Source organism: Phoca vitulina, unplaced genomic scaffold (assembly GCF_004348235.1).
Source record: "Phoca vitulina isolate PV1807 unplaced genomic scaffold, GSC_HSeal_1.0 scaffold43, whole genome shotgun sequence".
Classification (NCBI taxonomy): domain Eukaryota; kingdom Metazoa; phylum Chordata; class Mammalia; order Carnivora; family Phocidae; genus Phoca; species Phoca vitulina.
Genome location: NW_022589746.1, coordinates 6,855,338 through 6,871,843, shown reverse-complemented (window position 1 = coordinate 6,871,843; position 16,506 = coordinate 6,855,338). Strand labels below are relative to the sequence as shown.

Genomic DNA, 16,506 nt, shown 5'->3' with positions numbered 1-16,506 from the left:
GGGAAGAAGTCAGATCCCCGTGGAAATGGGATACTCGGGCTGTTCAGAATCACAATCTTCTCCCGTATCTGGAAGATCCTCACTCAGCCTCATCTCAACTGCAGGGAAGGGCAAGGGCATAGGATGAAACTCGGTCACTCAGGCCCCCCAGACCTTCCAGACAGGAAGTTAGAACCAGCGACAAGAAGCCGGGATCACTGAGTGGTGGCTCTGCCGGCGGGCAGCAGCTGTCCCCGGGGTCGGAGGCAGGGCTGGCCCGGGTGGGGTTGCCGGTGCAAAGGGACCCTCTTGGTGGGAAGAGTCGTTCAGCATGACTCTAGGTATCATCTGTGATTCTGTAGTTGCCAAGTGTGGTTCTTCAGTCCTGCTACAGATTCTGAGAACTACTGAGTATCACTGAATAAATTCCTTTTCTGCTTAGGACTGGCCTCTGTGCTTCCAACTACAGACCGTAAGTTCAACATCTTCAAATACAGGGCACCAGATCAGTGCTTCAGAAAAGTGTATAAAGAATTCCAAGTTGCCCAAAGAACATTGATAATGAGCGTGGTGTGAGCTGGGCGGTTGGGAGGGGCAAGCCCGTTCTGGTAGAGATGTCCGTTTACAAAAGCAGAGAGGCAGGAAAAGCCAAAACAGATCCGGCAGACAGTGAGCAGGAAGGGGGCAGTTCAAGACGGAGGGGGAGAGTGTACAATGAGATCATGAAAGCGGGGCTTGGGGGCAACAGTCCAGCGGGGTACAGAATGCTGGAGCACAGCGGATTCGCTGGGAGCCGGAGACAAGGACACAAGCCCGGCGATGGTGGTAGACCCTGGGGGACTCGGGGAGGAAGAGACAGACGCAAGACCACTTCAAAGGAAACGATCTCTAGGGGCCACCGTCTAAAATGGTAAAACCGGGGAGGAAACAGATTTCAGGAGGAAGAGGAGTTTAGTTTTGAACACGTCTTGTGTGATGGGTTGGGAGAACATACACCGAAAGGAATGGGGGATCCAGGGCCACATGGTGACTGAGTGGCCAGGACTCATGCTCCCAGTCAGAGAAGATTATTAAAGGGATCAAAGTAGATAAGCTGAGAGAAAGGACAAGGCAGGGGCAAAGGTTGTAAAATGGTTTGGAAAATGTGGGAGTATGCAGGACAGAGTTAACAAAGCAATCGGGACTGCTAGCCCTGCAAGGCCTCCTGACGAGGCTGGCCCTTGGCTGGGGTCTAGGAACTTGGATCTGGGGAGAGCACCCACCACCCAGACAGCCAAGGGTGGTCTCCTGTACCTAAACTGTGCAAGCCATGTGGCGTAAGCTAAACCCCGCTTTCCTCTCGGGAGTCCGGCATTGCGGTACGTGTTTGGCAGTGCAGTCCACGTGCCCAGCTCCCAAGCGAATCCCTGGGCAGGGAGTCTGGGGGGCTTCCCTGGTGGGCCGCATTTCGCACACACTGTCACAGCTTGCTGCTGGGGGATTTCAGTACGTCCTGGGGGAGTCCACCGGGGGACGACCCGTGGAACCTGGCACCTGGATTCCCCTGGACTTTGCCCCGGGTGCCTTTCCCTTAGTGACGTTGCTCTTTATCGTTTCACTGTAATAAACCACAGCCGTGAGGAGGACTATGTGCCGGTGAATCATCACACCTGGGTGTGTGTGTGGGGGACCTCGATTCGGGGGGATGGGGAGAGAAAGGAGAGAAGGATCGGTCAGCTGGACATCTCCAGGAGGTCAGTCTCAATATGGGAAGACTGTCAAAATCCTTAACATGGAAAAATAAGGAAGATTTAAAAAAAGATAATGAAGTGGCTATCATGCTCTTTGACCCAGTGATTCCACTTTTACAGACTGACCCTATAAAATTCGGGCACACATGCATAAGGATGTGCATACCAGGCTGTAGCCCACAGCCCTGGGTCCCATCACAAAAGGAAACAGTCCTTTCATGGGAACTGGCTGAATAAGTGACGGTATCTCCATCCGATGGACCAGTCATGCAGCCTCGACGATAAGCGAGGAAATCCCAAGTGTGCTGAGAGCTCCAAAACGTGTTCAGTGGGGAGAGGAGCACCCCGAGCAGTGTCTATGGAGGCACCTTGGAGATATCGCGGGGTGGGCTTCCGGGCCACTTCCATAAAGTGAAGACCGCAAAAAAGCTGTTCAGATACATTCGGCGGTTTCCCAGTGCATAAAGAAGTTATGTGTACATGATACGGAAGTCTATTAAAGTGTGCGTGGCATTATATCTAAAAGGAATAAAAAGTACTTTCTTTAATGTAAAAATATTGCTACAAAATGCCAACCATCATCTGAGCTTTCAGCAGGTTGTAATCCCTGACCACTGTAACTGATATGATAATAATGAAAACGTTTGCAGTGTTCCAAGGATTTCCAGATTGTGACAGAGACGTGAAGAGAGCAAATGCTGTTGGGAAAATGGTGCTGACAGACTTGCTTGCCACGGGGCTGCCACAGACCCTCACTTCGAGGGAAGCACCATAAAACGAGGTCTGTAGTGTGATACACACGTGTGAAGAAACAGGACCAATAATAGTGATACACACAACACACACACTCTTGGATATTCACATGTATTCTTGGGAAGGGTTTACAGAAAACTGGTAAATAGGGTTGGCTTCAGGGAGGGGAACCAAGTACCAGGGCAGAAGGAAAATTTATGGGTTCATGTAACCCTTAAATACGGTTTGAATTTTTTTTTTTTTAAAGATTTTATTTATTTATTTGAGAGAGAGAATGAGATAGAGAGAGCATGAGAGGGGGGAGGATCAGAGGGAGAAGCAGGCTCCCTGTTCAGCAGGGAGCCCGATGCGGGACTCGATCCCGGCACTCCAGGATCATGACCTGAGCCGAAGGCAGTCGCTTAACCAACTGAGCCACCCAGGCGCCCACGGTTTGAATTTTTAAAAATGACTTACACATACTATCTTTAGATTTTAAAAATAATAATAAAAAAGCAAAAGCCACTGGGTTTGACATAAGTGAAATTAAATTTGGAACACAGATTATCTTCAAACTATTTGGGGCTTGGCGGCATGGGAGGAGGCAAAGTTAAACAGCAGAAGGACACGGAAAGGAATGGAAACCCGCAAAAGGGAAGCTGATTCGGGGAGGAAGACGTAACTTTAGATATGAACTCCTCAGTCTTGAAGCAAGGGCATCTAAGAACCTTAGATAAAAGGCCAGAACTGCTTACATGCTGTGTACATACTCAAAAGGTCGAACGGTGATCAGTAAAGACACAAAATGAAGAGAAAGACACGACTAGTAAAGACAAAAAGGAAATTAAGAAAGAGTAAAAAAAAAAAATCAGAGGGCAGAGCTGTCATGAGCGAACCAAGACAGCAGAATGGACGCGTTCTCAGGACGATGGTCAGCAAGAGGAGACAGAGGGGCGCCTGGGTGGCTCAGTTGGTTGGGCGACTGCCTTCGGCTCGGGTCATGATCCTGGAGTCCCGGGATCGAGTCCCGCATCGGGCTCCCTGCTTGGCAGGGAGTCTGCTTCTCCCTCTGACCCTCCTCCCTCTCACGCTCTGTCTCTCATTCTCTCTCTCTCAAATAAATAAATAAATAAATCTTAAAAAAAAAAAAAAAAGAGGAGACAGAACAAGGACACGAGGCTGGACAGGACCTCGGAGGTTAAGAAAGATTTTACTGTCTTGTGTTTTAAGATTAAGTGGTACAGCAGGAAGGGGGGGTACTCAGAATACTAAGGAGAAAAGGATAAAGGTGGAAGTGAGGTTCCCAAGGAGACTGGAGATGTTTTGGCACCAGGTGGAATGAATGTTAACCAATTTGATTCATTGCTAAGTAACTTCTTAACCAGCTAACAGTCACATATTAAGAACTGTATAAACAACAACAGTTAGTGAAATAAATTAGGTATGAAAAAGCACACAGGACTGTTACACAGTGTACTTTATTTTTTTCCAAGAAGACTTAATATGGATAGAATTTGCTGCCAGTGTGGATGGAAACTTTCGAAACATTAAGAAATAAAAATTAAAAGGTGGTAGTTCTGTGTCTTCATAATGCTTCATAAAGCTTACAGTAAAAAGCCAATAAACACAAGAGTGTCCACACTGCTTAAGCTCTTCTCCATTTGCAGCTAGCTGTCCTTTCAGTGTTCAAAACACAATGGGGAAAAAAAACAGAGGCTGCAAATAACTTAGATATTTTAAGCCAGTCGATTAGGATATTGTATAAGCTAGACTTAAAAAACTATTTTCTTGCATTACAGTTATTTTGTTAGTGATCAGTTCAAAAAACTGAAGAAGAGCTTAGCAATGTGAGCACTTGGTGCTATGAATATTTAAGAAGTTAAATTTAAAGACGGAGCACGGTGTCATTTTTTAAAAAGATTTATTTATTTTAGAAAGATTGAGAGACAGAGAGAAGGGGGGGCAGAGGGAGAGAGAGAATCCCAGGCGGACTCCCCACTGAGCACGGAGCCTGACTCAGGACTCGATCTTATGACCCTGAGATCACAACCTGAGCCGAAATCAAGAGTAGGACGCTTATCTGACTGAGCCACCCAGGCACCCCAGCAAAATGTCATTTTTGCTATTCAGTTCAATCTTTCTACCTCTACCCTTTTCTGCTTGTGAAAACGGACTATAAAACTGAAAAACTGAAAAAAAAAAAAAAAAAAGAAGGCTATTTGCCAAAAGTATTTACTTTGGAAGATGATGTCACCATAAATTATCCTCAGAACAGCAGTGAGGCCACGTGGGGGCCCTGGCTGCATTCCTGCCCTAGAGCACCACTACGTCTCCTGGCCCTTCGGCAGGAAATGAACATCAGTGCACTCTTGTTTCGACCCTGTAGCTGAATGTGCAGAAATTACAGGAATCATCAGCATGCTTGTATCAAGATGCACAGCAATTTTACTCTAAAAAAATTACTTTCTAAATCACATTCAGGTAAGGCACCTTTGTGCAGGAAGGGCAGAACGAGGAGCGTCACCTGACCATCCCTTCCACCTCCTGGCAGGAGCCAGGGCTGGACTTCAGGCACCCTTGTGGGCAGCCTTTTTTTTTTTTTTTTTAAATCTTTGCAGAAAGTCCATCTACAACCTTGAGATGTTGTTGCTGTTGTTTTTTAAGTAGGCTCTACACCCAGCGTGGAGTCCAGTGTGGGGCTTCAACTCATGACCCAGAGATCAAGACCTGAGCTGAGATCAAGAATCGGACACTTAACCGACTGAGCCACCTGGGCGTCCCCAACCTTGAGATGTTTTTAACTGTAAGATACAGAAAATCATTTTGAATGTCCCACTGACTTCAAACTCAATCTTCCTTTTTAAAGGAAGCCTACTATTGAAGCCTACTTCTTCTAAAATGGAATTTGCTGGGGCGCCTGGGTGGCTCAGTTGGTTAAGCGTCTGCCTTCGGCTCAGGTCGTGATCCCAGGGTCCTGGGATCGAGCCCCGCATCGGGCTCCCTGCTCGGCGGGAAGCCTGCTTCTCCCTCTCCCACTCCCCCTGCTTGTGTTCCCTCTCTTGCTATCTCTGTCAAATAAATAAAATCTTTTAAAATAACTAAATAAATAAAATGGAATCTGCTTGATGCGGTAGTTGTTCCTCACTCTGCATAATGACATCAAAACCTGGATAAAAAAGAGTTACAACTAGAAAGTAAGTAACAAAAAAAGGGGATCACAAACACAAATGAGACTGGCTTAGGGCCCTACTTCAAGGACTTGCACCCTCTCTCTCTTGCCCATGAGTCTCCTGGGGTGGGGGACGAGCGGTTACAAAAAAAGCAGCAACTCTATCTCAGACCTAAATTCAGGATTCAGCTTCAGATATGTGGAAACCAGACATTTCTGAAGATTCTTATTGCCACATAAAACTAAAACAAGTTCATTACTTCCCAGGATGTACACTGAAAGTTCTAGCAATTGCAGTCACTGGGGCTTTTGGACCAAAAGACCCTAATTCTTCTCTTTCTCCAACTTGCCCCTAGCTTTTGACCTTTGCCCCACTCAAGTATGAAGCAGTACTTGAAAGAGGGAAAAGCTGAGGGGAAAACAGACATTTACTTCTCATGAACAGGGTCTAATCAAAAAAGCAAATTAAAAAATTTTAGAGCAACAAATCCATTTTCCTTTGAAAATTATGTCTTGTGATTATCTTCCCAGCACCCCCAAAGTTGGCTTCCCTCCACCGTACCCCCATGTTCTCCACTCAGAACTCATTCTCACCACCCTGTATTGTCACTGTGACTTCATCCTCCGCTAGACTGAGCTCCAAGGGCTGTATCTATTTTTCCGTCAGCGACCACCACAGTCCCTATCACAGGATGGGTACTTTCCATACGTTTACTGAATTTAATCATCCCCCCTCCCCAGCAATGGATAATGACTATCCAGTTGGATTTGCTTTAAATCCTGCCACAGAAAAAAAGTGATTTTATAGAAGTCAGTTACCGGGTTATAGATGATATTCTGCAGGTTTGTTAAGGACAACATCACTCTTTTCCACCTTGTTGTTGATTAAGGCCTCTCTTCTATGTATGATCTAGAGTTTAAGCAAGTTTCATTTAAAGGTTCCCAGATTGAAACTGATGCTCTTGCCCTGTGTAAAATTAAAACAGAGGGAAAGAAAAATTAGCATACATTTTTCTTCATCATGTTTTTAATTTAAATTACAAATTATTTTACTTATATTTACCAATAGGATGCTATTACAATCAAAGATCTGACCCCAATTCTTTCTTTTTTTTAAATTTTATTTTATTATGTTTATCACCATAGTCACATGGTAACTAATCATCATTAGTTTTTGAAGTAGTGTTCCATGATTCATTGTTTCCGTATAAGACCCAGTGCTCCGTTCAATACGCGCCCTCCTTAATAGCCATCACCAGGCTAACCTATCCTCCTCCCTCCCCTCTAGGACCCTCAGTTTGTTTCTCAGAGGTCCAGAGTCTCTCATGGTTCATCTCCCCCTCCGATTTCCCCCCCTTCATTTTTCCCTTCCTACTATCTTCTTTTTCTTAATATATAATGTATTACTTGTTTCAGAGGTACAGGTCTGTGATTCATCAGTCTTACACAATTCACATACCACCCCATCCCTCCCACCCCCCACCACTCCAGCAACACTCAGTTTGTTTCCTGAGATTAAGAATTCCTCATATCAGTGAGATCATATGATACATGTCTTTCTCTGATTGACTTATTTCGCTTAGCATAATACCCTCTAGTTCCATCCACGTTGTTGCAAATGGCAAGATTTCATTTTTTTTGATGGCTGTGTAGTAGTCCATTGTGTACATATACCACATCTTCTTTATCCATTCATCTGTTGATGGACATCTTGGCTCTTTCCACAGTTTGGCTATTGTGGACATTGCTGCTATAAACATCGGGGTGCACGTACCCCTTCGGATCCCTACATTTGTATCTTTGGGGTAAATACCCAGTAGTGCAATTGCTGTGACCCCAATCCTTTCATTGTGTACTTGTACACTAGATAATTTTGGATTATCAGTGCAGGAAATAGTGACTTAAAGTATACATTAGTAGAGAAGAGGGTTCAAAATGGCCACATAGGAAGATTCAGAGCTCACCTCCTCCCATGGACACAACAAATCTACAACTACATACGGAATTCCTCCTTTTAAAGGGGGACCTAGAAACTGGATGAACAGAACCTCCACAACAAGACACAGCACTGAGACAGGTAGAAGGGGCAGAAATACAGTCTCACTAATGGAAAAACCATACCCAGGCATGGTCTTGCGCAGTCCAGACAGATCTCAAAGGTATGGAAATTTTCCCAGAGAGTGGGCGATTCAAGCTCACATCAGGCCTTATATCCTGCACAGATGAGATGGACCCCAAAACAGCTGGCTTTCAAAACCACCAGGGAATCACCCATAAAACTATAGAACCGTAGGGAAAGGAAAACCCATTCTTAAAGGGCCTGTGTGCAGACTCACTCGACCCAGAAACCAGCACAAAAATACCAGACAAAAAGCACAGAGACTACAGGTGAAGGAGACCCCCTATTAAACTTGGAGCATCTCCTCAGAGAGGCAAGGGACAGCTGGGTCTCTCCCTGGGGACGCAGACACTGGTGGCAACTGTTTTTGCTGACTCATTCCATCATGCGGATCTGCCCTCCAGATTGCTAATGCCAGGGGGTGCACACTGCTGAGAGCCCCACACAACCTTGTGCCTCTGCATGGCCTTGCAGACAACCGGACAACCTGAAGCAGCTGTGGCCGGCGTGACAGCCAGCTGGGCCAGAGGACAGCCCTTCCCACCGGCACACCTATAGTCCAAGCTCTGCCACAACAGGAGGGCACATGCACCCCACACAGGGGAGAGCCCTGCAGCAACGGTCTATGGTGGCCAAGGGGGTTGTGTTTCTGTGCCCCACGGCACTTCTACATAAAGCTGCTCCTTCAAGACCAGGAGACATAGCTAACTACCTAATACAAAGAAACATGGAGACTTAGGCAAAATGAGGAGACAGAAAAATATGTTCCTAACAAAAGAACAACAACAACAACAAAGAATAAACAACAACAAAAACAAAAAGAAAACAAACAGAAAAGGACAAGACAAAACTTCAGAAAAAGAACAAAACGGGCGCCTGGGTGGCTCAGATGGTTAAGCGTCTGCCTTCGGCTCAGGTCATGATCCCAGGGTCCTGGGATCGAGTCCCGCATCGGGCTCCCTGCTAGGCGGGGAGCCTGCTTCTCCCTCTGCCTCTGCCTCTCTTTCTCTCTCTGACTCTCATGAATAAATAAATAAAACATTTAAAAAAAAAAGAAAAAGAACAAAACAGAAATAAGCAATCTACCCAATAAACAGTTCAAAGCAATGGTCAAAAAGACGCTTACTGACCTACGGAGAGGAAATGAGTGAACACACTGAGAACTTCAACAAACAGAAAATATAAGAAAGTACCAATCACTGTTGAAGAATACAATAACAGAAATGAAAAATACACTAGAGGGAATAAACAGCAGATTAGATACAGAAAAATGGATCAGAGGTCTGGAAGACAGGGTAGTGACATCCAAAATGAACAGCAAAAAAAAAAAAAAAAAAAGAAAGAAAAGAAAAGAAAGAAAAAATAAAAGAATTTTAAGTACAAGAGGGTTTAAGGGACCTCTAGGAAAACATCAAGTGTACTAACATTCACATTATAGGGGTCCCAGAAAAAGAAGAGAGAGAGGAGGAGGCAAAAAACTTTTTAAAGAAATAATAGCTGAAAAATTCCCAAACCTGTGGAAGGGAACAGACATCCAGGTCCAAGAAGCACAGAGAGTCCCCCCAAAAATGAACCCAGATAAATCCACATGAAGTCATGTTACAATTAAAAGGTTAAAAATAAAGTGAGAATCTTAAAAGCAGCAAGAGGAAAAAAAAAAAAAAGAAAAGGGAACCCCATGAGATTATCAGCTGATTTTTCAGCAAAAACTTTTCAGGCCAGAAGGGAGAAACACAATATATTTAAAGTGCTGAAAGGAAAAAACTTACAACCAAGAATACTTTACCCAGCAAGATTATCATTCAGAATTGAAGGGGACGTAAAGAGTTTCCCAGAAAAGCAAAAGCTAAGGGACTTACTTCCTCTCCACTAAACTGGTTTTACAAGAAATATTAAAGGGACTTCTTTAAGCAGAAAACACCATGACTAGAAGTAAGAAATATATTTTAAAAATCTCACTGGTAAAGGCAAACATACATATACTACAGGTAGTGGATCAAGAGAGAAAGGTAGGATGAAGGTTAAAAGAAAAAGTAGTAAAATCAACTCTATCTACAATAATCAGTCAAGGGACACACAAAATAGAAGAATGTAAGACATGACATTAAAAAAACACAGAACGAGAGTAAAAATGTAGTGCTTTTACAACATGCTCCAACTTATGCAACCACCAACTTAAAACAGACTGCTATATACATAGGTTGTTATATATAAACCTCATGGTAACCACAAACTAAAAGCCTATAATAGGTAAACACACATAAAAGAGAAAGGAATCCAAACATCACATGAAAGAAAGTCATAAAATCACAAGAGAAGAAAAGAGAACTACAAAATTAACCAGAAAACCATTAACAAAATGGCAATACATACATACTTATCAGTAATTACATTTAATGTAAATGGACTAAATGCTCATTAAAAGACTTAGGATGGCTGAGTGGATTTCAAAAAACACAACAAAAAAAAAACCCAAAACAATAAGATGGAGGATTGCTGGGAAGATGGTGGAGTAGGAGGAACCTCAGCCCACCCTGTTCCACAGATACAATTAGATAATACCCATAATCAGTGTAAAAAAGCAGAAAACAACCTGAAGGCAGAACAAACTCCACAACTAAATGTAGAGAAAAGACCACACAGAAGAGGGTAGGAAGGGTGGAAACACAGTGAGGAGCTAAACAAACTATGAGCCTGTCCATGGGAGGGAGGAATCCGCAGGCATGGAGAAGGGAAACAGACTATCACACTGAGAAGATCGCATGGGGAAGACGAATCCCCTTAACATTTGGGTTTGAAAGCCAGAGGGGCTGAATTTTGTGAGTTTGTACAACCAGTGGGACCTAAAGCCTGGAATTCTAAAAATCAGTGGGCCCAGCTGTGGAAGAGCCCAGAGGATGAGAAGAAGCTCAGTCCTCACCCTTAAAGAAAGAGCTCAACGAACAGCCTAGAGAGATACAGAATAGAAGCAGCAATTTGAAAAATGCCTGGGGCCCATGGGAGGGAGATTTATTTACTTATCTCAGAGCATGTCCTGAAGGGGCAGGATCACTGGGGTACTCCTCCAGGAACAAAGAAACTGGCCAGCACCATTTCCCACCCCTACCTTCCCCCCAGCATAAACACACAGCCCACCTGCGGGAACCAGTGCCGTGTTGACTTTCACTACCTAACTTGCTTCCATCACTCCCCACTCCCTGGGCTTCAGGAATGTGCCCCTTTTAGCCAGGCGTGCTTCAGTTCACTTCAGGACCTCTCCTGTAGAAAACCAGCAGTGTGCAAACCTTGCTAACACTGTTGCCCCACTGCACACCCCCAGCCCCCATGTTGCTGATCTACACCCTCGAATACACTCTTGGATGGGGCCCATTCAAATCCGGGCCACAAGCCTGGCAGTGTGCAAGCAGCCCTGACAGGGGCCAGCACGACTCCAAATGACTACTGCCCCAGGGCGAGGGGAATATAACCACACACAGCAGTCTGACTGCTGACCCAGCAGAGGATTGGAGGCAGACATCTACTCTGACTGCACATGCCACCCACCAACTAAAGCTTCACAGGGAACAACACAGACAGAGCACCCTGAAGTTCAGAGCTACTACAGCTCTGGCAAATGTCTGGTCTGACTCAACCCAAGCCCACAGCAGCCCAAGACTGGTCCACTAACACCACAAGGACCAAACATTGCCCACAAGAGACAAAGAGAGCCACTGAGGATGAGTGGACTGAAGTCAAAAGTGGCTCAGCCACCACAGGACCACAGCAGTGTGCATGCAACACACACAGCAGACACCCCTGAAGCACCAGTTTCCAGTGAACAGGGGACACTGCACTGCAGAACACTACAGGAACTCCTCCTCTTAAAGCTACAAATTTCAAGAACAGGAGACATAGGTGACTTTCCTATCACAGAGAAACAGACACAGAGAGTTAGACAAAATGAGGAGACAGAGGAATATGTCCCAAATGAAAGAACAGGACAAAACCACAGCAAGAGACCTAAGCAAAATGGGGACGGACTTGAGAAAAAAGTGGAGGATATCAGTGAGACCCTAAACAGAGATAAAGAAGAACCAATCAAAGATGAACAACACAATAAATGAAATAAAAAATACACTAATGGAATAAACACCAGAGTACCAAAGCAGAAGAATGAATCAGTGACCTGGAGGACAGAGTAATGAAAAGTAATCAAGCTGACCAGTTGAGAGAAAGAAATAAAAAAATGCTAAATGAGAACAGATTCAGGGGACTCAGTGACTCCATCAAGCATAACATTTGCATTATAGAAATCTTAGAAGAAGAGAGAAAATACGGGGCAGAAAATTTTTTTGAAGAAATAATAGCTGAAATCTTCCCAAATCTGGGCAAGGAAACAGACATCCAGATCTAGAAGACACAGAGATCCCCCAACAAAATCAACCAAAGTGGTCCACACCAAGACACATCGTAATTAAAATGGCACAAAAGTAGTGATAATGAGAGCATTTAAAAAGCAGCAAGAGAAGGAGAACTCCACGAGCCTACCAGCTGATTTTTCAGCAAAAACCATGCAGGCCAGAAGGGAATAGCATGATATATTCAAAGCGCTGAAAGGAAAAAAATCTGCAGCCAATAATACTCTATCAAGCAAGGCTATCATTCAGAATAGAAGGAGAGGTAAAGAGTTTCCTAGATAAACAAAACCTAGAAGAGTTCATGACCACTAAACCAACCCTGCCAGAAATGTTAAAAGGGACTATTTTAATGGGAAAAACCATGAGTAAGAGTAACAAGTAGGAAGCACAAAAGCAGTAAAAATAAATATATCTGTAAAAATCACTCAGGCCATGCATAAAATAAAAGAATGTGAAGTATGATACCATATACCTAAAAATGTGGGGAGAGAGAAGTGAAGAATAGACTTAAACTTAAGCAATCATCAACTTAATGCAGACTCCTTTATATGTAAAATGTCACATACAAACCTAACAGTAACCACAAACAGATATGAAAAAATAAAAGAGAAAGAATCCAAGTAAATAGTAAATCACTAAAGAAAGCACACTTACCAGTAGAGAAGGGAGCAAGGGAACAATGGAATACAGAAGAACTCTTAAAAACAACCACAAAATAAGTAACAAAATGGCAATAAATACATACCTGTCAATAATTACTTGGAATATAAATAGACTAAATGCTCTAATTAAAAGACATAGGGTGAGGGGTGCCTGGTTGGCTCAGTCGGTTGAGTGTCCAACTCTTGGTTTCAGTTCGGGTCGTGATCTCAGGGTCCTGGGATGGAGCCTGGCATCGGGCTCCACTCAGCATAGAGTCTGCTTGACCCTCTCCCTTCCCCTCTGCTCCTCCCCCTGCTTGCACATGCTCATGCTTTCTCTCTCTCTCATAAATAAGTGAATAAAATCTTTAAATCTTCAAAAACAATCTAAGATATTTAAAAAATACATTAAAATAAATTTAAAAAATAAAAGACATAGAGTGACAGTGGATTAAAAACAAACAAACAAAAAACAAGACCAGGGGTGGTTGGGTGGCTCAGTTGATTAAGCATCTGACTTTGGATCGGGTCATGATCTTGCGGTCCCGGGATTAAGCCCACGTCTGACTCCCTCTCCCTCTGCTTGTGCTTGCTCTCTCAGATAAATAAATAAAATCTTTACACACACACACACACACACACACACACACACATGGCCCATCTATATGCTTCCTACAAAAGACTCACTGCAGAACTGTAGACACATGCAGGCTCAAAGTGGGGGAATGGAGAAACATCTATCATGCAAATGGATGTCAAAAGAAAGCCACTAGACAATATAGACTTTAAAACAAAGACTGTAACAACAGACAAAGAAGGATACTATATAATCATAGAGGGAACAATCCAACAAGAAAATATAACAATCATAAATATTTACACACCGAACATGGGAGCACCCAGACACATAAACAGTTAATAACAAAGGAACTAATCAATAGTAATACAATAATAGTAGGGGACTTTAACACCCCACTGATATCAATGGACAGATCATCCAAACAGAAAAACAACAAGGAAACAGTGGCTTTGAATGACACACTGGACCAAATGGATTTAACAGACATAATCAGAACATTCCATCCTGAAACAGCAGAATATACATTCTTTTCAAGAGTACACAGAACATTCTCCACAACAGATCATATATTAGGCCACAAAACAAGTATCTATGAATTCAAAAATATCAAAATCACACCATGCTATGAAACGAGAAATCAACCACAAGAAAAAATGTGGGAAGAGCCAAATACATGGAGGTTAAATAACATGCTACTAAACAATGAATGGGTCAACCAAAAAATCAAAGAGGAAAGAAAAAAATACATGGAGACAAATGAAAACACAACAGTGCAAAATCTTTGGGATGGGGCAAAAGCAGTTCTAAGAGGGAAGTTCATAGCAATACAGGCCTACCACAAGAAGAAAAATAAAAAACTAAACAATCTAACCTTACCTCAAGGAACTAGGAAAAAAAAAAAAAACAGAAGGAAGCAATAAATATTACAGCAGAAATAAACAATATAGCAACTAAAAAAAAAAAAAAAAAAAGAAGAAGAAGAAAGATCAGTGAAACCAGAAGCTGTTTCTTTGAAAAGATCAACAAAATTGATAAACCTTTGGGCGCCTGGGTGGCTCAGTTGGTTAAGCAACTGCCTTCGGCTCAGGTCATGATCCTGGAGTCCCAGGATCGAGTCCCGCATCGGGCTCCCTGCTCAGCGAGGAGCCTGCTTCTCCCTCTGACCCTCCACCCTCTCATGTACTCTCTCTCATTCTCGCTCTCTCAAATAAATAAATAAATCTTTAAAAAAAAAAAATTGATAAACCTTTATCCAGACTCATCAAATAAATAAATAAATAGGACTAAAAAAATCAGAAATGAAAGAACTGACACCACAGAAATACAAAAAATTATTAAGAGATTATGAAAAATTATATGCCAACAAATTGGACAACCTAAAAGAAATGGCTTAATCCTAGAAACATATAACCTACCAAAATTGAAGCAGGAAGAAATAGAAAATTTGAATAGACTGATTACTAGCGATGAAATTGAATCAGAAATCAAAAACCACCCAACAAACAAAAATCCAGGACCAGATGGCTTTGCAAGCAAATTCTACCAAACATTTAAAGAAGAGTTAATACCTATTCTCAAACTATTCCAAAAAATAGAAAAGGAAGGAAAACACTTCCAAATTCATTCTGTGAGGCTTGCATTATCCTGATACCAACACCAGATAAAGATACCACAAAAAGAGAGAACTACAGGCCAATATCTCTGATGAACATAGATGCAAAAATCCTCAACAGAATATTAGCAAATTGAATCCAATAATACATTAAAAATATCATTTACCCCTATCAAGTGGAACTTATTCTTGGATGCAAGAGTGGTTCAATATTCCCAAATCAATAAATGTGATACACCACATCAATAAGAGAAAGGACAGGAACCATATAATCATTTTAATAGATGCAGAAAAAGTATCTGACAAAGTACAACATCTATTCATGATTAAAAACCCTCAACAAAGTAGGGTTAGAGGGAACATATCTCAACATAATAAAGGCCATATATGAAAAACTCACAGCTAATATCATCCTAAATGGGAGAAACTGAGAACTTTCCCCCTAAGGTCAGGAATAAGACAAGAATGTCCACTCTCACCACTTTTATTCAACAAGTACTAGAAGTACTAGCCACAACAATCAGACAAGAAAAAAGAGTAACAGGGATCCAAATTAGTTAGGAAGAAGTAAAACTGTCACTATTTGCAGATGACATGATACTCTATATATAGAAAACCCTAAAGACCCCACCAAAAAAACTACTAGAACTGATAAAGCAATTCAGTAAAGTCACAGGATACAAAAACAATGTACAGAAATCCACTGCATTTCAATATACTGATAATGAAGCAGCAAAAAGAGAAATTAAGAAAACTCCTATTTACAACTGCACCCAAAATAGTAAAATACCTAGGATTAAACTTAACCAAGGAGGTGAAAAACTTGTACTCTGAAAACTATAAAACACTGATGAAAAACATTGAAGATGACAAAAACAAATGGAAAAACATTCCATGTTCATGATTACAAGAACTAATATTGTTAAAATGTCCATACTACCCAAAGCAATCTACACATTTAATGCAATCCCTATCAAAATACCAACAGCATTTTTTTTTCACAGAACTGCAACAAATAATCCTAAACTTTGTAAGAAACCATAAATTACCCCAAATAGCCAAAGCAAACTTGAAAAAGAAAAAACAAAGCTAGAGGTATAACAATTCCAGATTTCAAGTTATATTACAAAGCTGTAGTAATTAAAACAGTATGATACAAAAATAGACACACAGATCAATGGAACAGAATAGAAAGCAAAGAAATAAACCCACAATGTTATGGTCAATTAATCTTTGACAAACAAGGGAATATGCAATGGGAAAAAGAATATGCAATAAGAAAAAGACATTTTCTTCAATAAATGGTGTCTGGAAAACTGGACAGCTACATGCAAAAGAATGAAACTGGACCACTTTCTGACACCATTTATTCTGACAAATAAACTCAAAATGGATTAAGTATCTAAATGTGAGACAAGAGACCATAAAAATCCTTGAAGAGAACACAGGCGATAATTTCTCTGACATAGGCCATAACAACATCTTTGTAGATATGCTTCCTGAGGCAAGGGAAACAAAAGCAAAAATAAACTATTGAGACTACATCA

At 42.1% G+C, this 16,506-nt stretch overlaps 1 protein-coding gene across 3 annotated transcripts in view; it reads right to left on the bottom strand.

The window, feature by feature from the left end:
- Positions 1–16,506, bottom strand: part of LGALS8 (galectin 8) — a 37,648-nt gene that overhangs the window by 13,236 nt on the left and 7,906 nt on the right. For all 3 annotated transcript variants that reach the window (XM_032430242.1, XM_032430241.1, XM_032430240.1), the window contains exon 2: positions 6,430–6,577. In XM_032430242.1, coding sequence (XP_032286133.1) covers positions 6,430–6,471 — 42 coding nt within the window. In that variant the 5' untranslated portion in view covers positions 6,472–6,577. The remainder of the gene's footprint in view (positions 1–6,429; positions 6,578–16,506) is intronic.